This window comes from Cyclopterus lumpus, chromosome 14 (assembly GCF_009769545.1).
Source record: "Cyclopterus lumpus isolate fCycLum1 chromosome 14, fCycLum1.pri, whole genome shotgun sequence".
In the NCBI taxonomy this organism is placed as follows: domain Eukaryota; kingdom Metazoa; phylum Chordata; class Actinopteri; order Perciformes; family Cyclopteridae; genus Cyclopterus; species Cyclopterus lumpus.
In genome coordinates this window covers 5,452,072-5,478,727 of record NC_046979.1, presented here as the reverse complement: position 1 = coordinate 5,478,727, position 26,656 = coordinate 5,452,072, and the positions used below count along the sequence as shown (strand labels likewise).

Sequence of the window (26,656 nt, the reverse complement as noted above, 5' to 3'; positions counted from 1 at the left end):
ATATATATATATATATATATATATATATAAATGGACTAAAACAAATAATATCAACATGTTTTAAACAACATGTTGATCATCATATGTCATATGTATATATATATATATATATATATATATATATATATACTGTAGCTATATACATACTGTATATATATATCTATATATAATATTAAAATGGACTAAAATAAATAATAACGTAACTTAAATAAATAATATATAGAAGTAAAAAAAGGGGACGCAAAGGCACCAATTGAGATTGTGTAATTACATACATATATAACAGGTATCTTTGGTACAGCATTTCATATTTTGTATATACATTTCAAACTCTTTGTCTTTGGCTTGTAAACATACACTTGTGTATATAGAATTTGGCTGGATGTATTGATCCTAAGTGGATGTTTCGACATATTGGGCCGGGGAACTTGTCCATAACTAAGACAACTCTCAGAAGACCGGACTGGAAACAGAAAAGAAGATGCCTGATTGTTGTTAAGCTTAGGTCTGCCACACAATGTGAAGCAAATCTCTGGGAATTTCCAGTAGGAACAATTGTTTTGGGTTAGGGTTAGGGTTAACTGATTCAAATTAAATAAAAAAGACATAATGAATCTGACTGTTAGCTGGCTTGCCAACTTTTGTCACACATTTTTTCAACATTATTTGTATTGGTTTTTGAAACATAACTAGTGTTGTAACAGTATGATAACCATATCAGAAAGTGTCCCATTGTACATATCTGTTTATACAACACAGACTCTGAGATAATAAAACAGTTGCATGGACGCTGAAACCCTGTGTAGGCTGCTTTTCTTCCCCACAGAAAATGTATCAGGAATCAATAAGGGAATCAATAAAGAATCAGACCAATGAGCAGAATTGACAAGGGCATTGGTACAATAACACCTTAACAATTCCCACCTTTGGTTTTGTGTCATTTTGTGGTTGTTTTGCATCCCTTTGTTGTTGTTTTGTGTCTCTTTGTGGTCACCAGATTTTGTATTGATCATAACATCAAAATATATATATATCTTTTTAATTAAACGTTTTGACATACGTTTATTGTTATAGCCTACACACAATATCGACATAAAATAATTATATGGATTAGTTTATTAATACAACATTTTTGATAATTGATTAATTGTTCAAGCTTTTCCCGTTATTTATTGACTTTTGTTTCTGGCACTTTATAAATGAACCTTAATGAACACAATCAACAATGAAAACTAGTATTTATTGCGACAATACATTAATAAATTACAGAAATAGAAGTATAATCGTAAGAGCCTATAGTTTAGAACATATAATAAAATATATATATATATATATATATATATATATATATATATATATATATATATATATTTATCAAGCTACACGCAGTAAGAAGAATCGTATTGGTTTAAACCGTTAAACGACGCGTCTCAGGCTGCGGCTGTGATTGGCTGAGCGTCCATGGGCTCCCACCCACACGCACACACGCTCACACACACACACACACGGACAGAGAAAGGACCCAACATGGCTGAAGCAGAAGAAAGCGAGTTAACTTCTGGTGGTATTTTTAAGGAGATCTTCACCTCCCCGCTGAACCTGACCCTGCTCAGCCTCTGTCTGTTCCTCTTGTACAAAATATTCCGCGGGGACAAACCACCAGAGCTCGGCGAGGTGGAAGAACCGCTGCCCAAACTGAAAAAGAGAGACTTCACCTTCGCAGAGTTGAAGCCCTACGATGGACTCCAGGACCCGAGGATCCTCATGGCTGTCAACGGGAAAATCTTCGACGTGACCAGAGGGAAGAAATTCTACGGGCCAGGTAACCATTACTCAAGCGGTCCCCCATTAACTTGGTATGACCCAGTTCGAACGTTTTTAAACACAATGCCTCTCGCGTGCGGGTTAGTAGCCGTTGGCTCTGAGCTACATAGTCTGGGACTCTCTGAGGTGACATTTTATTCGCTGATATTATTACCAAATAAAACAAGTTTAAATGTAGTTTAGTAACTCGCAGCTAACGTCACACCCACCCTTTAGCTAGAGGGCACATAATACGAAGATCCCCTTTCACAATCACCAACCGATTGGAGATTGACTTGTAGCCTTGGAATCACAGATCGTCTATTGAAGAAGTTGAGTTACTCCTTGGCTAAAATGAATATAAACAAACCGGCCGCCGCCATGTTTCCAAAGTGCAGTGGGCCATTCTTTATATTGTAATGTTTGTGTTTCATGCTCAACATGCTATGGAAACCGTATTATATTTACAAAATGGGAAATGTATCAGGAAAAACATTTTTTTTTTATAGAACTCAATCTTCAATTTAAGACGATTTCTCAATTTTAATGCAAAAATATAAAGTTTATCGAGGAGGCCTCTCGGATCCGTTGTTCTTTGCAGGAGTTGAGGTTAAATGGAGGATCGTACAGAGTAAACCTTTTTTATGTGTTCTCTCAAATGAGAAACTGCCCCGTCATGCGTCATAGTTTCTGATGACCTGGAAAGAGACGCAGAGTTAGACCTCTGCTTCTTTTTTATTATCTTTATCTCAGATCGTAACCTCTGACCCACATGATGTCTCAGTCGTGCACACTTGCTCAGTACGCTGCACGTCCGCAGCCCTAAAGCCTGCGATCCTGTGTTCCTGCGGGGGGGCTTTTGTTATTAAAGGATTTTTGGCTGATTTAAAAATGTGTCCATGAACAGAGGAGAGGGTTCGGTGCTCAAGGACACGTTGATAACACTCATGACTTCACTTCAAGGGCCATGTGTTGCAAAATAGTTTGGGTATAAAAAAAGAAAAAGAAAAAAGGGCACGGTTTTCTCCAGAGGCTAAATACCTCAAATATTAAACACCACACTAGAGCTAAGAATACAGGTCTGAAAATGGCACAATGTTTATTCAAATCAGGACATGTTAAATACATTTAACGTTGCTTCCTGTCATTCTGAGGAGCAAATGATTATCAGTTGTAACTCAAATTAAAATAAACATTCTTTTATCTTTGTTTTAACCATCTGAGTGAAAATATATTCCTTCTGTTGCATAATAAGTGTCAGCTTATCAGCTAACTGTGTGGTGTGTGTGTGTGTGGGGGGAGGGGGGGGGGGGGGGGTTTGAATGCAAAATAGGGCAGTTATATTTTTGTAATGTATTAGTTATTTTCGGCGACCTGGAAGGAAATATATACAAAAAATCGTGTTTATCTCAGAGCAGACTGAATATATTTTGATCTGGACGGTTCAAAGGTTTTTTTGAGGATTTTGGAAAATAAAGGCTGCTTATCTGTTATAAAAAACAAAAATTAGCTGAGCTCAAAGGCCGTTGTTTCCTACTCAAGGCACACATCTTTTAAAAAAAAACACCTCACAAATATATTATTTAATTTAGAGGAGAAAAATGCTCAGTTATTTACTGGTCAATGTAGTTTTTATCACACAAATAGTTTATTTTAAGCAGTTTGGTTAGTTAATATGTGGGGTAGATTCTTAATAGTTTTTGGAGAACAGTGCAGCTTTATGGCACAGAGGAAAAAGATATATCAGGCTTTGGCAGACAGACAATATCTAGAATCGGTTCATTGTTGGGTCTGATCTTTTCATGAGAGAAATATAGACTATCACCTGACATATCTGTTAAATGGCAGGTGATACTCTCCATTTCAAAGATCTTTCTGTATGTGTGTGTATCTAGCTCAATATCAGGGCACTAGAGCGAAGATCGCATGTAAAACAAGCTCAAAATGATACGTTTTCAGCAGCTCTCCCTGCTGCCATTGTGGCTCCTGCATTCACCTCGCTGTGTATCTCTACCACCTCGCAGAGGGCCCGTATGGCGTGTTTGCGGGCAGAGACGCGTCCAGAGGTCTGGCGACGTTCTGCCTGGAGAAGGAGGCCCTGAAAGACGAACACGACGACCTGTCCGACCTGAACGCCATGCAGCAAGAGAGCCTCGCCGAGTGGGAGACGCAGTTCACCTGTGAGTACGACATGTGGGAGGTATCGCGTTGGAACACAGCGGTTACAGAGGCCTTTTGGGGGATGTTTTTATTTCCACCTAACGGAGAAAGTAACCGTGCTCACATTGATGCACGAAACAAACCGAGATGCCTCATTAACATCGTTTTTTTCCTACATTTTCCCACCATATAAGGTTCGACGAGAGCTCTTTTAATAACTTCCCCTTCTTCTTCTGCAGTGGTTTAAGGGCACCTGACTGTAGCAGCTCCACCATCCCATAATAAGGAATCTGCACAACAGTCATAGATGGAAAAATAAACGCATGCATTTACATTTTCTGAATTTCTTTTAACATTTGCGCGACATTTAAATGTGTCCTATTTAACACGTTTGAATGGTTAAAATATATTAATATTTTTTTTAAAGCAGAACATTTTTGTGATGGACTGTTGCTCTTTGTTTTTCTCTCTGCAATCAATACATTAAGAGAATAATTACTTTCATCAGATCTAGTTCCAATATATAATATGTGAAATACATTTGGGACTTTTTTTCTTCTTCTTTTTCCTTGAAACATCAGACAACAAATTAGATCTTTAACTTCATGACTGGAAAAGAAACGGTGTTACATGAACAAGCTACAAAACGCACAATGCACTGTCCTTGAATCTCTATCCGATCATTTGTCGGCTCTTATTCATTTTCTGATAGTTTTTTTCTCTCCGTTCCAGTTAAGTACGACTACATCGGCAAACTCCTGAAACCCGGGGACGAGCCCACGGAGTACACCGACGACGAGGAGGAGGGAAAAGACAAAAAGGAAGACTAGAAAGAAAATAACAAGCGAACCTAGAAATGGTCGATGCCTTAATGTTGGTTTGTAATTTTTAATGCCTGTTGCCTCCTATTAGGGCCATTCTTCTGTATGTATTCTAGTACTTTGTTGGACTTTCACGGCCCAGACTGAATTCCATTCATCTCCGTTGACCTTGTGCTCACTAACAGATAAATATGCTGCGTTCTGTTGTAGAGCCGTAGTGATGTTAGCGTGCCATCAGCTTAAACGCGGACCCCGTAGATTGTTGTGGAGAATCGAGAACTTGGACCAATTCCACTGACGGTCATTCGTCCTGTAGGTTCGAGAGCAGTCGGTGGACTAAAGCAGGAGGAGATCCGCTGTTGCTAGGAGACGATCCGCAGCTCCTTCGTACACTTTGTCAATATCGCGGCTGACGCATCGCCGGTTGTACACATTCCTTTCGTTCAAGGTTTGGCCTCAGCTCACATTGAAATGAATTATCTCAGGAAGTAGTTTCACTCAAAATGTTGCTCAATTATGTTGAGGATCTAGAGCCAGAAGGCTGATTTGTTTTTTTTGTTGTTTTTTTGCTTTCTTAACCTGTTTTAAATGCACGTTTTTGAGTCAGACCAAAAGTTAGTTAGTGTCGCCGGCAAGTTTCCCATGAAAGTCGATCTCTATCCGGCGGACTAATGTCGGTGTTTACTTTTGTTCTGACTCTTTAAGACAAGCGCTTGGAGGTATTTGTGTCAAATTAAGTTCATTTGGAGGTCCGTTAGTAAGCTTGCATTTCCCCCCATAATATGTTTTTTTTTTTGGCAACACAAATGTGAAAATGACACCGGCTGAAAGAAACACCGCTAAACGGATGTATTTGAAGGACTTTTTCTTTATAAACTGTACTAATCGCATTAGCTTTATTTACCAATATCTGAGAACTGAAGAACTGTTTCCCGTCTGCTCTTCAAACAATACGATGACATACGAGGACGATGACGTACAGGTGTCTTGGTCTGCTGGTCTGAATTCTACGATGACGTATTAGGGCTATTGTAGTTTTTGTTTTTTGTTTTTTAAGCAGTAATATTCCATTTAAAAAAGACAAGAAAAGAATTCAGAGAATTAGTGGTAAATTTATGAGGGGGGAAAAAAATCAACAAATGTATAAGAACATAAGAACTTGAATATTCTCTGAGATTGTTAAGTCAATGATTTGCAATTTAAAAAAATCTGAAATTCAAGTCACAAATGTATGAGAGAAGAATAAACCAACTTCACTTTGATAAAGTTATTCTCAAACATTTGTGATTTTTATTTTAAAAAAACTTAACATTTAAATCTGGAGAATTATTCGTTTTTAACCCCCTCCCCTGGCTCTGTAATTACTATAATTTTATTTTTCTTCAATGGCCCTTGTATGCCGTCTTAAAAATTCTCCTCTCCGTTAATAAATAAAAGAAAAACAAGCTTTTTGGCAGATGTTCTGAATGTAAAACTCACAATGACAATCCTGGTTGTTTGCTGCAGAGCCTCCGATCCCAAATATATATATTCCATTCACCATTTTAAGTAATTTGCCAAGCGAAACAAAATCATTTTTCTGGTTGCAGCTCCACAAATAGAAGAATGTGCTGCTTTTCTTTTGCTTCACACAATTATGATTTGAGTTCCTTTCAGATTTTGGACTGTAGGTCGGATGAAACAAGTAATGTGCAATGATTTCTTCCCAAAAGAATATATGCAGAAAACAATAAAATATGAAGCGCTCTCTCTCGTGCGTCATTTTAGTGCTCAGAACTGTTGTTAATCACATGGTGCAGAGGAAACGTGTCGGAAGGTTCAGAGTACAAAAGCTGCTGCCAGTAATGTTCGATTTTATAAAATCATAATTTCTATTGTTACCCATTCAGCTAATGGTTTGTTTACCTTCTTTTTGACACTAAATCCATAATGGAAAGAGAATCGAACATTTATTGGGAGGTCTCTGACGCTCTCAAAGTATTGTGAACTAGATAATAATGAAAAAATGTAAAGTTAAAATCTCCTTATCAGAGTATTTTCCAGTTCACATTTCTATGTTTCTGTGAAAGTGTTGCAGAAACTTTTTTTTTGCAAGGAAAATGTTAATTTTTTTTTTTAAATCCTGGTCTTTTATGGAAGAAGTTGGTTTTAAATGTTGTGTTAAATAATGTGTTCACGATATTTTTTCTTTGCCTCCATCGACGGAGAGATCGGCCACTTTCCGAAAAATACATTCAAAGAGGGAATCTGTTCCGTATGCATGTACATAAACTAAATGTCATAATCCTGAAAATGATATTTTGATTTAATAAAGAAGACTACAAAATAAAGGCAGTGTGTTTATTTTAATACTTTTTTTTTAACGATTTTGAATTATGAAATGACATGTCATTATTAAACTATTCTTATTACATTTTAAATTATTAAACATTATGCTAAAGGTTGAAATGGTCCATCCTACATAATGAGTACTTTTACTTTTGGTACTTTAAGTATATTGTAATGTGGATACTTGTATACATGAATGCAAGGCTTTTACTTCTCTCAGTATATCTACACTAATATTACTACTTTTACTTATTGAAAGATTAAAGTGCCTTTTCCTCCACTGTGTAAATCACATCAGATAGTTTCAGGTTTTTCTTTTTTTCTTCTCGCTAAATGTTATTAAAGCATCTCCAATGTTACATTTTAAAAGAAACTTTGAATTACCAAATTTAGGAGACTCCTCTTTGCCCAATTAAAATAAAATATTAACATGGCGGTTTCTTAGTAGAAATGTTTGATGCCTGTGAGTTAATATTTGCATAACTAGTGTTTTTTTAATATTATACCATATTACAATTTATAACCTATGTTATGTTGCTTTACTATACTACTTTATTATTGCATTGCACCTTATACGTTACTGTTTTACTACATTATAAACTATATTTATATAATTGATTTCTATATTAATATAAACAGCACAAAGTTGCATTACTTAATCACATGTTATGTACACTGTCTACATGTATGCAAGACTTGCTGAATCTGCTGCTATAAACCACCACTTTAATTACTCTCAGAATTTCTACTTTTACTTATATTTGTATTCTAGTTGTATATACTCTTGTTATTTTTTAATTTGTATGCATGTATATTGTATTTATGTATATGTCTTTGTGCTGCTGCAACATCTGTTTTTCTCTGTGGATCATAAAGATGTCTCCCCATCTACACACGTCTTTATTATCTCTGTGCAATGACCATATTCTTTATGCTTCATACTGTGAACCTTTGCACATTCTTTGGTTAATATTTTGCATATTATTGCACAAACCGTATTGGCTTTCTTCCTAAAGTAGAGATAGCACAGCTAAATATGTTGTTATCATATTTATTTAATATTTCAATTGTCAATCTTCCATACATATGTTTCTGCTTTTTACTTTAAAAAAGAAAGAAAATTATTTATCTTACTAAAGACAAATTCTTTGTATGTGATTATCTACTTGATTCTATTCCAAGGCCATTCTGTGCCAACATTATGATTTACTGTGTAACTATATGTGTCCCAGTTATAATTACAGCCGGACATTATTGCACTTTTGTATTAATAATATATCTCGAGTCAACCATCTCACAGCCACAGCTGCTGAATACAAGATGGAAAAGTAGTCATGAATATAGAATACCAGGATCCGGTGAACTATTAACAAGAATATCGACGGCGATCTTTTTATATTTAAAAAAAAGACGGGGGCACATATTTGGTTTAATTTATCTGAAAGCTGTTTTTGTTTAACACAAAAAGGTTATGTCAGAAGTGGGATTTGAACCCACGCCTCCATTCGGAGACCAGAAGTCCCAATTCAGTGGAAGGATATCAGTCCTTGAGTCTGGCGCCTTAGACCACTCGGCCATCCTGACACGGTGCCTTTAATTCTGTCAAATTAGGTTATATTCGCTCCCTAAATCAGTCAAACGATCATATATAGTTGTGTTTTATCCATCACATACATAAATCGAAATTACACGATGTCTTATTTCGTTATCTGATATGTAAAATGTGCCTTTAACTTCCGTTTCCACCGTTTTCAACATAACATTTAGCTAGCTAACTCGGTCGGCGGATGCTCACATTACGTGACGTAACTTCCGGTGTGTCTCCGTGCGGTGGCCATCTTACACTTCCGTTCTTCAAGGGTATCCGAAAGCACCAAGCTAGACAACATGTACCGGTTTGCTAAAGCTGCAGTTAACATCACCGGTAAGGAAACTAGTTCGTGTTTAATTATGTTGTCTGTGTTTATTTGTGACAGTCGACAGTTTAATATCAGGACATTAAAAGTCGGACTGGTCTTTGGTGGTTGACCGAGGTCAGCGTGCTAACGTTGCAAGGCAAGCTAACGTAAACTATATCTCCCAAAAAACACAATTATGTGTCTAAATAGCTGCCCTGCTTTATCATCCGAGATTAAAACACATTGCATGTTAAATGTTGAGTTAATCTACTAACGGTACAAGAAGTAGCCTTCATTAGGAGGCCCATACATTAGCATAATAATAAGATTTCCCACTTGAAATGTTTTTTTCCTTATTGAGTGACGTTAGTCAGTTATGGAAATATGTATTTGTATAGTAACGTAATATAAAATAATAAGCTACGCTGACTTGTCTAGAGGAGGCACATGTGTTAGTCGGGTTTAGGAAGGGCACATAAGGACAATCATATCTTGATGTCTAGATCAGAAGTCATCTTTTATTTGAATGTGCTCAATTTACAGAGAAAGATGCATCATTTCCATTTGTGCTTGAACATTTTTTTAATTTGACGTGTACAGATACACAAAAGTATAAACATGATGATATAACGTAAAATAGGGTTAACATCTTATTGCTAAAAAATAATTCCTAGTGTATTAAACTGTATTTTACACCGTGAAATCATATTGTTATTGCTTGTGATTGTCACGTGCAGGAGCTACTGTGAATTGAAAAAGAGACTTTTTTGATCAGAATATCCAGCTCTATGATCATACTAGTTTCTATCACAGCACCCTGGACTGTGTCTGTTTTACATGTGTATTTATATTAAGTTACATATATTCATTGAATTACATTCTACATTAAAAGAAAACTGCAAAATGGAAAAAATTAAAGAATATAAGTTACCAAATGGTGCAATATAAATGCCACTGTGTTTTGTTGCCTTCCAGGTAAGACCGCAAGGCAGGTGAGGCACAGCTCCACCGCTCCCCAGGACTTTCATGCCAAGTACGGCACCGCCGTGATGATCGGTGGAACGGTCTTCTGCACGGCTGTGTGGGCATACGTAAGTGGTGCTGTCCCGTCAGGCCACGTCGCATTCATTTAGCTTCCTCACAAAGTGGTTAATAGAGCATCACAAGTGCAGGTTAGACATGTTGAAGTCAGGGGAAATGAATGCGATGCACACCTCCCACGGTTTTAGTTATGGGGGTGAAAGAAATGGGAAGTTCTGGGATACCAGTCACAATACTAAAAATCTTTAATTTAACTTGTATAATTAGGAATACAATTGGAAATGTTTTTTTGTTTTTTTTTGCCGACTGATCAACAAAAGTGTTCACAGATATCAACCCCTTTATTAAACTCTATATTCAAGCCTCAGATATGCAGTGGTTTAGAATGTTTCATTGTGTTTTTGTGTATGATTTCTGACAAATATATGGTTCAGCTGTAGACTGGATTTACAGTTGAATTTCTTTGCAATAACAGGGTCTTTAAGAGTCACAAAGAAAGTGCACCATTGCCCTTGAAAAACTAGTTTGCTGTCTTTGCAGGTGCTGACTCAGACTGGCATCACCTGGAACATGTCACCTATTGGGACGCTCACGCCCAAACCATGGAGAGTGCCCGAGGAGTGAAGATCCTCCATGACAGACCTGCATCCTACCTTATAAACCTTCTGGTTGTACAGCTGAATAACAATAAATGCCTGTTTATTCCAACAAGTTACTTTGTCCAAATAAATTATGAGTGATTCTACTCATCATTGTTTCTTTTCTTTTTTTTAACTGTGTGAATGTTCTGCACACAGGGGCTACCGTATCCATCACAGCTGTATCTAAGCTGTTTGAGGTATCTGGTTCTCTAAGTTGAAATGTTGTTTTTGGAAGTCATGATGGAGTTTGCATCTTGCAAATCAAACTCCTGCATTCAGAATTTTACTTAAGTTCTCAGAAGTATTAGCAAAAAGTATTCATGCAAAATGGCTTCTCTCACATTGTTATATTTTGTAGAATATATTGTTTTAGTACTAACAAATACATGTCACAGTATTTTAATGTTTGTCAGCATGGAGCCAATTTTAGATACTTTGTATACTACTGGGTAGTAACTATTAAACTCAAATAAATGTGGTCAAGTAAAAAGTGCATTTTCCTTTTGAGATTTAATGGAGTCAAAAGTAGCAGAACATTTTTTTTAAAGTACATGTACATGAGAATTGTACCTTAATACAGTCCTTGTGTAAATATATATGTGGAATTTAACCAAGTACATTTACTTAAGTACTGTACTTAAAATTTAAAAGTTACATTCCAGTGGGGTACTTACATTTTCTGCTACCTTTTCTACTCCATATCAAATATTGTACTTTTTACTGCGTCACATTTATTGATAATTTAGGTTACTCTGCAGATTCAAAGTATCAATACGAATCAAATTAATCATGTAATAATATAGACACAGGTACCCACCAGTACATAAGGAAATTTAAATTAGCTCCAATTTCACCATCTTCAACATAAATGATGAACCCATTTGTGCATTAATGTGTATTTTGAAATGGTCCATTCTGTTATGAGTACTTATACTTTATAGTCCTTATAGTATATTCTTATCCCAAAAAGAATAAAGTAGTTATTTTTACTACTAAAATATATGAGTATATACCCACAACGGCTTAAATTTGTTCTTTAGTACAATATTTGAGTAAATGTGCCTTTAGTAGTGTTTAGTGTTTTTCCTGTGAAATCAATGAGGGTGAGTTGACAGCGTCACCAGAGGAAGCGTGACCTTACGTCAGATAACGGACAGCAACGTTATCCAATCTAATGCCTCGCTGTCTTCCGGCTGTTACCAATCAGCAGCCAGTGGGCGTGTCCTGTCTCCACCCCTTCGCTGCTGCTCCTCCTCCGCGCTGCGCTTAAGGTCACCGCTGTCTGTCACTCGGTAGCTAACCGGCGTAAGAGACCCAGCGAAGGAAGGAGTGAAGGAAAGAGCCGGCGGAACAACAGAAACAAGCGACATGTCTCTGTCTAACAAGCTCACCCTGGACAAGGTGGACGTCAATGGCAAGCGGGTCATTATGAGGTGAGCGGATACTGCGTAGCGAGAAGAACCGCTCAGCGGAAATGGGGTTATTAGACACGAGCTAAACGTTAGCTACCCTGCTACTTCGGAGACGTTCTGCTCCTCAAACCTTTTACTTCCTGCGGCCACGAGCTGCTCGGTTCTCCCGTAGTGACTCTAACGGGATGGTTACCGGCGATACTTGTTGCCTGTCGCGTTTCTCCCCCGTGTTGCAGTGACGTTACGTGCCTGTGAAGCGCTGCTAAATGGATGCAGCCGACGTGCAATTAGTCAGCCCTCAACATTAAAGTACAGCACCGTCACTGCAATAATGCAAATTATCCCTTTTTAATGTCTGTGTGGCACTGCAGTGATAATCTGAGGAAATTCCGCAGTAATCCAGGTATATTTGTCAATTAATATGTAAATGATGTAATCTGTATTTATTTAATGTTGTAGCTGGTAAAGTTGAGGGATAATGTTTTATAAACCGAGTATTTTTATAATAATACATCATGTATTTGTTTTTGCAGGAATCTGCAAAGTAACCAGTTAAAGTTCTCACATAGATTTAGTGAGGTAACAATGTACAATAGTATACAGTACCTTTTTTTTAATTGTACACAAGTGCAGTACCTGTGTAAAAGTTGCATTCCAGCTGGTAACGGTCGAGCTGATGTTAATCACTTTATATACTGCTGGGTAGCTTAACCTAAAAGAATACCTCATAATTCTCAATAAGAATCTGTAAAGTAATGCATTCCCATAGACTGCGATGGCCATTGGCGCTTGAAACCGACACCCTCTGTGGAAATGTCAGAGGTCAACGTCGGTTTGCTCAGATTGGTGACGCAATGAACGGCAGCATTGGACAAGGTTCGTGCCTGCAGCAGCTTCCAGCTCGCACCGCTCGGTGTTACCAAGTGAAATCCACTCCATGTTGAGTTGGTCTCCTGTGTTGACACAATAAGTTACTTCATATCACACCCAGGCTCCTGCCACAGCATGTTTGTGTTGACTGAAATTTCTGGCTGTAGACGAGCAGGCGTTGTGAGAGCTGCTCGTCCAGAATTAAAAGGAAGGCGAGCGTGACGTTGCTGTGGAGACCCGGGAGTGTTTCAGAAATCTGTTCAGGAGCCAAAATCCAACATTGGAGGCAATGAACTGACTTCCTAGAGCTTCATTTAAATGATAATAAAGATTAGGTTACGTTAACCTAAACTGGAGCCGAAGGAATTTTAAGAATGAATTTATCTTAAGTTTGCCTTTAGCGAACCTGTGCTGTGAACAACTGCAGTTCCTTTTTTATTTTTTTTAAGGTTGAAATCACCCCTCAAGATTGATTCTGCAGCTCTCATGCTGACAAATGTGTGTCGAGTGTGTACTTGTTTGAACGATGCAACAAAACCTTTAATAATATCCAGATCCACCCTTGAGCAAACCGATTGGCACATTGAAAGACCGGAAAACTACTGCAGTTGTTCGAGGGCACAGGAGCTGCTGAGCTGCTGGTTTCAAGCTAAGACAATGGGTCAGTGTTAATATAGCTGTGTGTGTCTAGGCTGGTCATGTGTCTCGGTGCATCAGGTCCACAGACAAAGGGAGGGAGGTGGTGGTTATGTAACTGCCTGGAGTACGAGGGATGCAGCATGTTCTCATGAGCTCAGTGGTCAATGCGTCTGAACGTGTCTGTTGACTGTCTATTGATAGCATACAGGTACCAGAATGCAATGCAACAAATCAAGTTGTTTGTATTGTAAGAGCTTTAAAGGGGGAATATTGTGCCAGAATGACCGTACGGTAGACTCACTAGCTCAGAAATTCGTAATAAAATGTTCTTTAACGTAAAATAAAATTGGCACTCAATTTCCGTCGACTCAAGTTATATTTATTTAATTTGTTTCCAGTGTAAAGACTACTTCCTTGATCCCTTCTACCAGGAAAAGAAGGTTTCCTGCATATCTTTGGTTGTTTATGTGTTACTTAAGGGGGTTAATGTTGACGCTGTGAACCTCAGTTTGAGTTGTCAGAAGGTTTTTGACTTAAATTTCATATAAGAAAAGCCCCAGTGTGCTGTTGGACTACATGTTATGTTCACAGCTGTCCATAATGCGTCGGACATGGCATTATTTTAGTTTTCTTCTCTTTCAGGGTCGACTTCAACGTTCCAATGAAGGACAAGCAGATCACAAACAACCAGAGGTAAAGTCCCATCTAATATCTAAATAATGTCATCTGGTCTCATAATAAAACCAAAAGGTCTTTCTTTGTATGTTTTGCTTGTAAAAAAGGACAATCTAGAGTTGTATGAACATCTTGTTCTTCAATCCTTCAGATAAATGAAGGTTAAAAATAAATGATCGCATGGTTCAAGGGAAACGTTTTAATGAAAGTGTGTTGATTTACAGGATCAAGGCGGCCGTTCCCACAATCCAACACTGCCTGGACAAAGGAGCCAAATCTGTCGTGTTGATGAGCCATCTGGGACGCCCCGACGGAAACGTTGTGCCTGAGAAATACTCCCTGGAGCCCATCGCCGCCGAGCTCAAGACCCTGCTGGGGAGGTTAGTTGATTAACTGAAAAAGGGGTGTGTCCAGATTAGACTGACAAATGAATAAATCACACCCTGCCTCCAGAAATCATTGCACATTCTCACCGTTTCCTCCGTGACTCTGCAGAGACGTCACCTTCCTGAAGGACTGCGTGGGTGCAGAGGTGGAAGCTGCCTGCGCCAGCCCCGCCACCGGATCCGTCATCCTGCTGGAGAACCTCCGCTTCCACGTCGCCGAGGAGGGAAAGGGCAAGGACTCCTCTGGCAACAAGGTGAGGAAAATGTATATTCCACCACGTATCAGAAAATGGAGGCTCTGAGGGGCCAAAATCCTTTTATGGGACAAACTCAATAATTGTGTTATATATTTTTTTTTTATTTAAACGTGTATCAAATTATTTCATACTCCGCATTTTGGAGGATAAAAGATGCCGAAGCATGAACATTGGACAGTTTTTGTTGCTGAATCTGGCAACACTGGTTGTCTGTTCCTTTCCGCTGGCTCACCTGGAGGAGAAAATGCAGAGTCACTCCAGCTGCAGCGTCACCGTCTGATGGTGCAGAGACTCTAACACTGAGTGCTGGAAACAACCTCTCATATGCAACCTACTGCAGGGCACTATGTTTACTTCACAACATTTAAAGCTCTAGTGGGCCACCAAAAGTTGCTGGACTTGGCCTCTCAGTAAAACTAGAGGCTCAGGGCCGTCCTCACACATTGTATGAGTGTCGGTCTGCGGCGGGTCGGCAGCTTTGACCTGCTGACATTTATCCTGAAGGTCAGCGGCGCTGTCTTGGCTGGACGTGTTGCTTTTCCTGTCCTGAAAGGCCTGGTAGGTATGCGGCCTGTGTGGCTTGGTTTTCTACTGTACTGCTGTGTACCGCGTCAGGCTTTATTTTTAGTTCATCAAACAAACATTTCTCAGATAGCGGCTGAAATAATCGCGCAAGAGGAATCTCAAAGTGTGTCCCAACTCCTTATGACCATGCTATGAATTTGAATGTGCAACAAAAGCGTGGCCTTGCCTAACGGAGCGTTTTGGGGCAAAGGTAAAAGCCCCGCAGGCAATATTTGATAAGTTGTGACTGTAGGAATCCGTAATGAAGCGTGCCGCTCTCGTGTGACATTTGAACGACACTGAGGAGCTCGCGTGACCTTTTTGTTGCCCTCCAGTCACACGGTCACAACCTTCATCAGTGAAAGGGCAGCAGGAACCTGATCCACAAAGAACTGACATCCAATGTGTCGTCCAATCAACAATGTAGTCCGTGGTGAAGGAAGTACTAATACTACACTGTGGAAATACTCCAAGTCAGAGTCCTGCATTCAATACCTAGTGAAAGTATTATTACTAGTCTGTGCAGTAATTCTCTTCAATGTTTTTACTATTCTATTGTCTGTTTCTGAGATAATATTACTGCTGTAGATTGTTTATGGCTATTTTAACTAACTTCTTCATATACGTTTGTGGTTGTTTAATCTTGTTCTATTGCAACGTCATGCGTTTGTAGTGCCACCTTCCTGTGAGAACCACGATTCTCTAAAGTCAACATTTCACGAGCGGAGAATAAACGGCTCTGTTTTTAGCGTTGTGACGATGCATTTTCCAGCTGATTCAAGAGGTGTTAATTTGAGTTATTTAGCTTCTTAACCCATAAAGGAACCGCTAGGAATGTTAACCTAGAAATTTAGTTCAGATACAAGTGAAACTCCAAGATTCTAGATACCAAATTGATTCTATGGTACAAAACAATATATAATCATGAGTAAATTTACAATAAAATATGTACTTAAGTTGAAGTACTTGGTTGCATTCAACCACTGAATGTTGGTTAAATAACATGAAGATGTTTCTATTGAAGTCTTTAACGGACTGTTTCCTCCTCTCGACGGCTGTTTACCAGCAGGTAACAAAGTAACTGATTGCATGTGAAGCATAAACGGAAACATGTTGGAAGAAACGTATTAAAGCCATTTCCTTTATTTATTTTTTGTCCCTCAGACGAAGGCCTCTCAGGGCGACATTGACTCCTTCAGGGCGTCTCTGTCCAAACTGGGAGACGTTTACGTCAACGACGCCTTCGGCACGGCTCACAGAGCCCACAGGTGAGCAGGGTGGGGATTTTAATGGAGGACGGAAGCAGCGACAGCTGTGATGTGATGTTTATGTCTCTTGCTCCTCTTCCTCTTAGCTCCATGGTGGGAGTGAATCTGGATCAGAAGGCGGCCGGCTTCCTGATGAAGAAGGAGCTGGACTACTTTGCCATGGCTCTGGAGAAGCCTCAGAGGCCCTTCCTGGCCATCCTCGGAGGGTGAGTGCGCTCCATGTCAACCACTTTGGAGCGAGTAGTTGGGCGTTTATACTGTAAACAGACCTGTGTTTTTAAAATGTAACGATGCAAGCACATCAAGTCCAGTTTGAGTAACGGATCCACCACTGCACATGTTTATTATACTGTGACGCAGGATTTAACAACGGGGGCAACTATTTTCTCTTTCGAAATGCATCATTCACGTTAAAGTAATCTACGAGGAATGTGCACTTGCATGTATTGGAGTTAATACTGTAGTGTTTAGCTGGATGAACGTGCATGTTTTTAAATGTATTTATTTACATATTACATCTAGATCCCCCTGTGGTTTCACTCGGATTGCACATTTTCAAGGTGGACCATCATAAGCAGACGTGATGTAAACACGTCATAGAGGCGGGGTGGGAGGACCCCCGGTGAGCGCTGAATCTGAGAAGAGTGGAGAAATTATGCATGCCGGTGTAGTTCGGATATGACGTGCACAAGACTACTGCACTGAAACGTTTTTCTTTTTTTTCTTTTTTTTGACTAATTATAGTCGCGTCTCCATCGTTTTAGTGACGGCAAACATTAAACTAGTTGACATTAACCAGACTGGTCCAGTTTCAACTTTTTATTTTCAACCTCTTACCCTGTTTTATGGCGTATACTGGCTGAAAGCATAAAACAATACCAGATTTTCTTTGTCAGCGTTGTCCTCTCTCCTGTGATTTTGATATATTATCACTGCTGCTTTTTTTTTTTAATACACCCAGGTGGCCGTCCAAGAATAGAGTCTAAGCTCATTATGTAATCTGTGGTGTACAACTGCATCAAGACACCAGCAGGCAGTGATGCATGTATTATTATAATAATACTACTAATAATAATAAACTAGATCTATATCGTACTTTTCGTAATATGAGAAGTTACACGCAGTGTAGAGTAAGCTGCAGCAGGTGGTTTTACTTTAGTTTTTTCTATGTTGGGTGAGATCAGAGGAAAACGTCCGCTCAGTTGCGGTGTGGGTTTTGGCCTCGTGTCAAAAGTCCATTTTGAACCTGAGTGCATTGTGCAACTGTCTCGGCGTCGAGCAGCTCGGCCAATCGCTACTTTCAGGTCACAAACAGAACACATTGATCATTAGTTTGTAACGATCAGTCAGTGAACGACTACTGATAAACGACAAAAGTGTGTTTTTTAAAAAAAATTTTTTTAAAGGTTGTAATTCTGAGTGATCACAAATATGTTGAATATCAATTAATTGTTGATGCACAGTTGGTTGGTTATTTGGATGGGTTTTTGGTGGAATCGTGTGTCTGAAATAACTGTTTTCTTTAATTGATTGTAATCTAGAGGTTTATCTGGGAGCAAAACAGAACTAAACAACAGTTTATAAGACTAAGAAATGGCATTTTACAACTTAATCACTGTGCCAGCTATTTGTGTTAATATTGGGGTGGTTGAAAATTCAACAGTTTAGAGCTGCAACAATTAATCAATGAGGCAAGAATGAATGGAGGCCTGCAGAATAAGGACCATCTTAAAATGTGTATTTAAAAAAAATTAAAATTGTTTTACCCTATTGACATTTTAAGGTACACTTTTAATACATTTTATAGACCAAGCTATTGCACATCAATAGAATAAATGGCAGATTGTCCGATCATGAAACTACGTGTTGCATCCCTAAAAGGTAGACTAAAACATAATATAACCAGGTCAGGCATTTTTACAAACCAGTTAATACTTTATGTACATATCGGTCAAACTGCTCTCTATCTATACTGACGTGTGCCGCCTCTCTGTCTCAGAGCGAAGGTGAAAGATAAGATCCAGCTGATCGACAACATGTTGGATAAGGTCGACGAGATGATCATCGGCGGCGGCATGGCCTTCACCTTCCTCAAAGTCCTCAACAACATGGAGGTGAGGAGGACAACCTTAACATCAAGCACCTCCTACAATGTGCAGTGAAACACTTGGTCGCCTTCTCTCTCTCTCTCCGATTTATATATCTATAAATTCACCCCCTTTCTCTTTCAAGATCGGTACCTCCCTGTACGATGAGGAGGGGGCCGGCATCGTCAAAGACCTTATGGCCAAAGCCGAGAAGAACGGCGTAAAGATCACGCTGCCCGTCGACTTCATCACCGCAGACAAGTTTGACGAGAAAGCCACCGTCGGCACCGCGACCGTCGCCGCCGGCATCCCCGCCGGCTGGATGGTGAGGGGGAAAAAAAAAATCTTTCGTTTTTTTTTTTTTTTTTGTGGGTTTCTGTTGCGGTAATAATTTTCTCTGCAGGGTTTGGACTGTGGACCAGAGAGCTCCAAGGCCTTCGGGGAGGCGGTGGCCAGGGCCAAGCAGATCGTCTGGAACGGCCCAGTTGGCGTGTTTGAGTTCGACAACTTTGCCAAAGGGACAAAAAACATGATGGACAAAGTGGTCGAGGTGACCAAATCAGGCTGCACCACAATCATCGGTAAGAAAGACAAAGTTCAGGGTCAATAAAGTGACGCATTTTCTAAATAACATCCACTCGGTGCATCCCTCGTCAGACCAGAAAACAACCGAACACTGTCCCTGTGCACAATGTTCTGTTTTCGTTTTTTTTTATGTGGTAATAAAATCTTTTAAAAACGTGTGTTTTGTGTCCAGGTGGGGGCGACACCGCCACCTGCTGCGCCAAGTGGGACACAGAAGACAAAGTCAGCCATGTGAGCACAGGAGGCGGCGCCAGCCTGGAGCTGCTTGAGGGTGAGTGACTTTCTTTTTTTTTTTTTTAAACATGTGCAGTCTAGTTTATGGTTCATGTATTGAACACATAAACGGTGTTTATGTATTGAAGCGTGGTGTCACTGACGGTGTGTTTTGCTGTCTCTTTCAGGTAAAGTCCTGCCAGGTGTGGACGCACTGAGCAGCGCCTAAACTTCCTGTCAGCCTGCTGTTTGCGTGAATGTGCGAGGACGTGTGTGTGTGTGTGTGTGTGTGTGTGTGTGTGTGTGTGTGTGTGTGTGTGCGTGTCTGTCTGGAGAGGTGGGTACCTGCGTCTGAAACGTAAAAAACAAGAAATTGACCTGCTGACTCAAATGGCTGAAACTCATCAGATTGTTACCGTCGCCTGAATCTGGGTTTAATCTGTCCGTTCAGTCCTGAGATACTTAAGCACCGGCTCGTGTGTGTGTGTGTGTGTGTGTGTGTGTGTGTTGCTGGCTCACTTTTGAATAACCACCCACTTGGAAACATCACCCACATTAAATGTAATGAAACGGTTAATTTGCTGTACGTAGGCTTTCTGTCTTTTAAATCTGGTTGTTCAGACGGAGACGCCGCGTCGACGTCGACTGATCTATTCAGATTTAATAAATCTGCGTGAAAACTGAATTCTGTCACTGTTTCTTCTTTTTATGTTAACGACACAGTAATCGGGCCGTAACTCGTGATACAACGATCTCATAACAGGTTATTATGAAGACGCATCAGTTGGGAGGAATTAACTTAACCACAAATTTGAGGGATTTACTCGTCTTTACTTCATGTCACTTTCGACTTCTACATCTTGGAAGTATACATCATACTTTTTACTTCACTACATTGATCTGACAGCTTTAGTTACTTAAGAAAAAAATAATAGGCCATAATCCCTATTCAACTCTGAACCAGCTTAAAAGACTTATGAAGCTTTCTTGAACATAATATTTTGTATTTTTAAGTAGTAATGTGATTTTTAAAAATGAATAGTTACTAAACCCTAAATGTAACTTTAATAAAGTTCACATCTAATTATTCAACATATTTTGAATTGGATTAATCTCCTCAGGTTTGACACTCAATCGAGGTACATGAGCATTTTTATTCACATCATCATTAGCACATGGAAAACAACAACAACTTCAGTTTAACACAACAAAATTCAGAGTGCAGGCTGATGTTTTCTGATGTCACGTCAGCCGTTTTCATTCACATAATCCGGCTCATCTGTTACAAAAGAAGGTTTATGAATGGTTAAAGGGATCTTTTGAAGTGGCTCCTTTTTTGCAAACAATGTAGCGATTTAAATAATTCCAATAGAAACTTTTTTATTTTTGTATTTTTACTCTTCCTGTAAAACTAAATATGAAGTGTGCTTTAATGTAAACTCGTACCGACCAATAATGACGTAACACCCAAATCTAAGGAGATTCCGTTTACAAATTTAAAATAAATAAAAAACAACAATTTGTACTTTACCCGTCTTCTTTGATTGTTTAGGTTTTATTGATTCTTTTGAGCGAGGATTTTTTTTAAAATTTATTTTTGAAGCCCAATTTTAATTTTAAGCCTGCAATGATCTGTGTAGCCACAATACAGACTCTTGAGGACAAGAATGAACCCACAATATTTGAGCCACGACAGAATAAAATCATGCATTGTATTATATCAGACTTTCAGTTTAAGTTTCAGAAGTTTTTATTACTGTCCACCAGATTGAGCCGTTCGCTCTGTCTCCATTAATGATGCTGTATTATTGAGCAATAATGTGTTTTCTGCAATGCACCAAAAATAATGTTGATGCTAATTGTTTTTTTCTTTTTATAAGTAAATTTTTGTCCTCAAGCTACTTTCTTTTTGGGTTTAAGATGACTAAAACAATAATTGTTTCTAAAATAGTTGCAGATTAAGTTTATTGCACTAAAGACGTAGCTCTGCTTGAGTTGATTCAGTCTGTTTACTTACAAGGGTACAAACATTCTTCCGCTTGAGTAGAGTATCGGTACACAAAACCATAGAATATAATGGAACTTAATGAATAAGTATTATTTATGGCACTCACCATCATTTTGCTCCTGCACAACTTGGTCCAGAAACTCAGAGTTCTCGTAGTCGTCCTCATCTGTTCGGTGAACGTATGAGTTGAACGTCAGAGTCTTAATTATTGTGATATGTAATAAATGTTTACGTCAACGGTTGAACTAACCGTCTTTACTTGATGATGAAGTGTGCATGTTAGCATAGACATCTGGAGTCTGATCAGCATCTACAAGAAAAAGGGGCACATTATGAATGTTAAACTGGAGAATAATTGGTTATGAACTTATTTTCTTGATCTTTTACTTTGTAGTTTTAAAGAGTAAAGTGCAGATGCTCACCAGTTATTCTTGGCCTTTGTTCATTTTCATATATTGAGATTGGGAGTGGAGCTCTACAAGACAATACACAAATATGATGTGTGTATATATATACATACACATTTTGAATGAGAAAATATAGTAAAAATAGCTTTAAAACTTACACATATGTGTGTTCCAAACTTCCTGTTGTGGCTGCAGCAACACAGTAATGACATGTGTGAAAAATACACTTAAAGAGAAATGTATTTATTGTGTTTTGTGCCTGTGAATTTACCATTTGAGATATTTTCATAGTTTGACTGTTCCTCCAATGCAGCTGTAGCAGAGTCATTCAATTTAAACCTCTTGTGGATGAAAGGTGTTAAAGTCTTTGACATGAGAATAAACATAAGAATCTTACCTGTTGAAAAGTCCTCAAACCCCCTTTGTGTTTCACTGAAAAACAAATACATTACAATTAAAAAGACATGGTTCCTTTGCTAAAATGAGAATGTGTTTTTACAATTCTATCTGTGCACAGATCAAACAAAGGAGATCAAACGTTAAGTAGTGAGATGTTTTCAGTGTTTTCGTTTCTTTTGTATTACTTTGAACAGAGCCAGGCTAGCCATTTCCCCCTGTTCCCTGTCTTTATGCTAAGCTAGGCTAACCACGTCTCCAGCTCTGTATGTACAGACATTTGATTAATCTTCTCATCGTATGAAAGAAAGCATAAGGGTATTCCCGTATAAAATGCTGAACCGTTCCTTTAAAGACACTGGCGGCTGCGAGGTGAGCCGATGTCTGTCAGAGTATACGTACACTGCGGTTGACGTGATCTGATTGGCTCTTGTGACTGAAAAATAAAAAACAAGGTGTCAAAGGTCAGTTAAATACAGAGATAGAAGTAGTCTGAAAAGTAACTCAAGCTGTCAGACAAATGTAGTGCAGTGAAAACTAAAATTGTTCTCTAATAATTTAGTAAAGCACAAGTACCTTGAATTTGAACTTAAACATGTACTGTAAAATGTATAATGAGTAATGAATATGAATAATCCCTCACTTGCCTGTTTTTGATCGCGTCACAGCAAACACACTTCCCCCGCGTTGGCTGTCGGGATATATTTTATGAAAGAATTCAAATTATATATCAAATTGTTAACAAAACAATTCAATACAATGCTGCCATGTGACTGATAGGAGTTTAACATGGATGTATCAAGAGGAAAAAGATGTGTTACCTGTATAAGATTCTATATGTTCTATCAATTCAATACATTTTCCATAACTTGGACCGCATCTTCATTTTATCTTTAGCCTCCATTGACTTTTTGGGTAATAATTTCCCTTAAATTTCTCTTCCAATGCTATTGGATTCATCTGGAAAAAGTCGATAGAAAGGTCGACCAACGTGAAACAAATACAAACACTCACAACATCTGCGGGTTGTATATTTGATGCTCCTCGTGTATGACCTCTGCAAGAAATACAAAGCAGACGAAACGTTGACGTGCGATACTTTCAACATCAGTGTTATTCAACACTTTGATCAAATCTGCTTTCTGAAGACGGACGTGTGTGAAGTTACTGTAAACAAACGGGACTGATGTTGCTTGGTGCACTTTTGCAAATTAAAAGAAGCTAAAATTAGAAACTGGAAAATATTTTTGCGGGCGTTCCATTTGAAGCGCCTCAGGGCCTCGGTAACTAGTCAGAGCATTAAGTGTGTTTCCATCCGCCTGTTCTCATGTGCATTTTCAGTTTGCATATAAATAGAAACCCTCAATGGAAATTAAATAGTGGGCAGAAAGTGTTTACGCTTGGCTGAGGTGGAAAAGTTGGTAAAAGCGCAACAGAAACAGACTTATAAAGACAAATAAATGATGACTTACAGTTCAAGCCAGCTAGTGGAGGAATATAACTACAACATTACATTTAATATTACACTAACATGGTGTTTTTTCCAGGAGAGTCGTGAGTGTGTTAGTTATTCATCTATTTATGTTATAGATGGGGCCATTTATTTCTATTAAAATCTTTTAAATTGCCACTTTAAACACAAGTAATTCGACTTAGTTTCATTCCACTGCAGGTAAAACCTCCGTCGACCCACTTTGCTCTTCCTGTCTTCAACGTGGAGGCAGCGAACGCCCCCAAAATGTCGATAATATACAGAGGACATATCTAACTCGAGCACAGATTGAAAAAGTATTCACAAAAAAAAGGGGGAAAAGTCCCCAAAATGTGCCTGTAAATACAGTTAAAAGAGCCCAGTATTACACACACACACACACACACACTCTGGCCTCTGATATAAATGAACTTACTGGATTTCTTTTTGCATCGCAGGCAGAGAACAGACAGCAGACTCAACCACATCACTGACACAACAGTCAGGACTGCAGCCAGCAGACTGGAGTTCCCTATCATACCTAAAAGACACAGAAGAAGAACAAATAAAAACTGACTATGATGTGACCTCAAAGTAGACTAACTTCAGCTGCCGTCTACAGGTCAACCATCAACCGTCATTCCCCGTCATGGTTGAAGTAGCCGTGGTTTTCCTGTTCCACAGGATGTGGTTGTCCAAAACAAAACTGAAACGCCCCTTTTGTATACGAGACTTGTGAAGTTTTTTATTTAACAGTGTAGCCATTCTTCTGACTTAATTATTCTGCAAATCTTGGATTATTTTTTATTTTGTGATTGCCGTTGGCTCCTGCTCTCCACCGTTGCCGCCTGGACAATCCTGGACAATCCTGGACAACTGGCGTTGGCTGGCTAGCCGACAGTCTCTTACTGGCTGGTTCCACTATTTTAGTTTGTCTGTTCTGCTTTATTTTGTATTTGTAATTTTCTATTCCTCTATTGTGTTCATTGCCTAGAATTGTCTCCTTTGCCTGTTTTTAAAGGTGCTATATAAATAAATGTATTATTATTATTATTATTATTATTATTATTATGTTTTTATCACTTCCATATGGAAGCCCTGAGAGTAAATAAGAAATTAAATGTGGTCATCTGTTTTTTTCTCTCCTGTGTAGATAACTTAAGGAAAATATTGTCAGGATAATTTGACTAATTTTACTTTTCTTTCACCTGTGAAAATGGGTTAAAAAGGTTTTGGCTGGTGTTTTTGTTGTTGTTGTCGGGATACTTTTTCTAATTCTTTGTTGTTGTACTCATTTCTGATGAGTTTTAATTTCTCCACACACTCTAAACAAAAGCAACATATATTGTGTTTTAGGAAGTTAAAACTCACCTGGAAGAAAACATGAATGCATTTAGTCCAATAGAGCGTGTAGAGGTAAACATCAGCCTCTTGTGGCCAAAATGAAGAAAATAAATCACATGACTATGTTTTCCCATGTGTTTTAAGGAATCATTTAAAGATCTTAGATTATCCTTGCAAAACGTTGTTCACCTGTTCTTCAGTCACAAACCGTAAAGAAAATGTGTCACTTACCTCTCAGGGCGTACCAACACGTGAGAGCATTTTAATGTTGTAGTTTGTCAATGTGGAGCATATTTAATACCAGATAGGTGAACTAGATTAATAGTATAGTATTAAATCATATTATACAAGGATATCATGTATTTATTTGTAAAAACTAAGAGTAACAAGTGACTGTATTGGTGTATAAAGTACAACATTTCCCTCCGAAATGCTGTGAAGATGAAGTATAATGTAGAAGAAAATGGAGATACCCAAGTAAAGTACAAGTATCTCAAAATGTATCTTAAGTACAGTAGTTGAGGTTTCAGTGAAATCAGAAAGTAGTACAGAATTTAATGTATTTTAGTATTAAGTATTGAGAAAATATATGCAGTACATACCACACTATAAAAACTACGACTACAAGTAAAAGTCCTGCATTCATTATTTTACTGAGGTTAAAGTACACCAAGTGTTGGCATCAAAACGTACTTGAAGTACAAGTCATAAGGCAACAGAATGCTCCCTTTCATGTAATCTTATATGAACTATTCTGATGTATATAAGTTATTACTCAAGTGCAAAAACATAAGAATTACAGGCAAAAGTACTCCAGTCAAACACACACATTTTAAGATAATATTAAACAATCAAATGTGAGGCTTTAATTCAGTCAACGGGCATATTTCCGACATGTTTGCTGTGTTTTACCTTCAGTCGTCCGGCCGCCTTCATTCTTCAGACAATAGCAGCAGCACAAGCTGTTCTTCCTCTTTCAACAGCTCCCCACATCCGTCAAACTCGAGACAGAGGAGATCTGCATTCTCTGTGCGGTCAGAAGATTTGGCACAAAAACATCAACGTGGTCGTTGTTGCATTTGTAGCGCCCCATAGAGGTCGAGTTCAATGACACTTTTAAATTATGTTTTAAGTACTCTTGTGTACATATCCTGCAAATTGTGTCATGATTGGCCCAACGGTTGTTGACTTTGGTCTGGTTATTTGCTGAGCCACGTCCTTTTGAAGTTTATCGGTCGATATTTTGAAAACTAAAAAAGATGACAACAAGCTTTTGATACGTTTTGATAACCGTCGTCCAACAATGATCCACAGAAAATATCAGAGCAATCAGAGTCGGGGTTTAGGAGAAGATGTCAAACACGTGTATTACAAAAAAATTA

At 38.5% G+C, this 26,656-nt stretch overlaps 4 protein-coding genes and 1 non-coding gene across 19 annotated transcripts; 3 read left to right on the top strand and 2 right to left on the bottom strand.

The window, feature by feature from the left end:
- The first annotated feature begins 1,480 nt into the window (after positions 1-1,480).
- pgrmc1 (progesterone receptor membrane component 1) lies at positions 1,481-7,114 on the top strand. Its single transcript, XM_034549894.1, has 3 exons — positions 1,481-1,822; positions 3,828-3,983; positions 4,696-7,114. Exons 1-3 carry the CDS (start codon positions 1,528-1,530, stop codon positions 4,791-4,793), a joined length of 549 nt encoding a protein of 182 aa, XP_034405785.1. The 5' UTR covers positions 1,481-1,527; the 3' UTR covers positions 4,794-7,114.
- A 1,470-nt stretch (positions 7,115-8,584) lies between these two features.
- Positions 8,585-8,696, bottom strand: trnal-caa. Its single transcript has 2 exons — positions 8,659-8,696; positions 8,585-8,630 (listed from the first exon to the last, which is right to left on the bottom strand). It is a non-coding gene; the product is annotated as a tRNA-Leu (tRNA).
- A 211-nt stretch (positions 8,697-8,907) lies between these two features.
- On the top strand, positions 8,908-10,800 carry LOC117742483 (cytochrome c oxidase subunit 7B, mitochondrial). Its single transcript, XM_034549895.1, has 3 exons — positions 8,908-9,036; positions 9,986-10,101; positions 10,592-10,800. Exons 1-3 carry the CDS (start codon positions 9,000-9,002, stop codon positions 10,673-10,675), a joined length of 237 nt encoding a protein of 78 aa, XP_034405786.1. The 5' UTR covers positions 8,908-8,999; the 3' UTR covers positions 10,676-10,800.
- Positions 10,801-11,934: 1,134 nt separating this feature from the next.
- pgk1 (phosphoglycerate kinase 1) lies at positions 11,935-20,333 on the top strand. Of its 3 annotated transcripts, none has more exons than XM_034551082.1 (12): positions 11,935-12,125; positions 14,256-14,306; positions 14,513-14,668; positions 14,784-14,928; positions 16,660-16,763; positions 16,850-16,969; positions 18,763-18,877; positions 18,996-19,175; positions 19,254-19,431; positions 19,608-19,706; positions 19,837-19,917; positions 19,952-20,333. In XM_034551082.1, exons 1-11 carry the CDS (start codon positions 12,061-12,063, stop codon positions 19,875-19,877), a joined length of 1,254 nt encoding a protein of 417 aa, XP_034406973.1. In that variant the 5' UTR covers positions 11,935-12,060; the 3' UTR covers positions 19,878-19,917; positions 19,952-20,333. The 3 variants fall into 3 exon arrangements, with proteins under 3 accessions (XP_034406973.1, XP_034406971.1, XP_034406970.1); XM_034551080.1 differs by having other exon boundaries at positions 19,948-20,333; XM_034551079.1 differs by having other exon boundaries at positions 19,837-20,333.
- Positions 14,927-26,370, bottom strand: LOC117743248. Of its 13 annotated transcripts, none has more exons than XM_034551090.1 (12): positions 26,187-26,317; positions 24,367-24,471; positions 23,474-23,516; positions 23,107-23,150; positions 22,862-22,895; positions 22,461-22,495; positions 22,335-22,376; positions 22,222-22,252; positions 22,079-22,131; positions 21,907-21,966; positions 21,763-21,822; positions 15,036-15,163 (listed from the first exon to the last, which is right to left on the bottom strand). In XM_034551090.1, the coding sequence occupies exons 2-12, from the start codon at positions 24,467-24,469 to the stop codon at positions 15,057-15,059; spliced, it is 612 nt and encodes a 203-aa protein (XP_034406981.1). In that variant the 5' UTR covers positions 24,470-24,471; positions 26,187-26,317; the 3' UTR covers positions 15,036-15,056. The 13 variants fall into 13 exon arrangements, with proteins under 13 accessions (XP_034406976.1, XP_034406974.1, XP_034406983.1 ...); XM_034551096.1 differs by lacking the exon at positions 15,036-15,163 and adding an exon at positions 20,459-20,927; XM_034551085.1 differs by having other exon boundaries at positions 14,927-15,163; positions 21,916-21,966; positions 22,222-22,376; positions 23,103-23,160; positions 26,187-26,370.
- Positions 26,371-26,656: the final 286 nt, after the last annotated feature.

Coding starts and splice junctions, on each gene's coding strand:
- LOC117743248 (XM_034551083.1), bottom strand. CDS start 24,469: ATGATAGGGAACTCCAGTCTGCTGGCTGCAGTCCTGACTGTTGTGTCA. Junction 22,377..22,460: donor GTTTGAGGACTTTTCAACAG/GTAAGATTCTTA, acceptor ACTCTGCTACAG/CTGCATTGGAGGAACAGTCA. Junction 21,823..21,906: donor TTCATCATCAAGTAAAGACG/GTTAGTTCAACC, acceptor TTCACCGAACAG/ATGAGGACGACTACGAGAAC.
- pgrmc1 (XM_034549894.1), top strand. CDS start 1,528: ATGGCTGAAGCAGAAGAAAGCGAGTTAACTTCTGGTGGTATTTTTAAG. Junction 1,823..3,827: donor GAAGAAATTCTACGGGCCAG/GTAACCATTACT, acceptor ACCACCTCGCAG/AGGGCCCGTATGGCGTGTTT. Junction 3,984..4,695: donor GTGGGAGACGCAGTTCACCT/GTGAGTACGACA, acceptor TCTCCGTTCCAG/TTAAGTACGACTACATCGGC.
- LOC117742483 (XM_034549895.1), top strand. CDS start 9,000: ATGTACCGGTTTGCTAAAGCTGCAGTTAACATCACCG. Junction 9,037..9,985: donor AGCTGCAGTTAACATCACCG/GTAAGGAAACTA, acceptor GTTGCCTTCCAG/GTAAGACCGCAAGGCAGGTG. Junction 10,102..10,591: donor GCACGGCTGTGTGGGCATAC/GTAAGTGGTGCT, acceptor CTGTCTTTGCAG/GTGCTGACTCAGACTGGCAT.
- pgk1 (XM_034551082.1), top strand. CDS start 12,061: ATGTCTCTGTCTAACAAGCTCACCCTGGACAAGGTGGACGTCAATGGC. Junction 14,669..14,783: donor CTCAAGACCCTGCTGGGGAG/GTTAGTTGATTA, acceptor GTGACTCTGCAG/AGACGTCACCTTCCTGAAGG. Junction 16,764..16,849: donor ACGGCTCACAGAGCCCACAG/GTGAGCAGGGTG, acceptor TCTTCCTCTTAG/CTCCATGGTGGGAGTGAATC.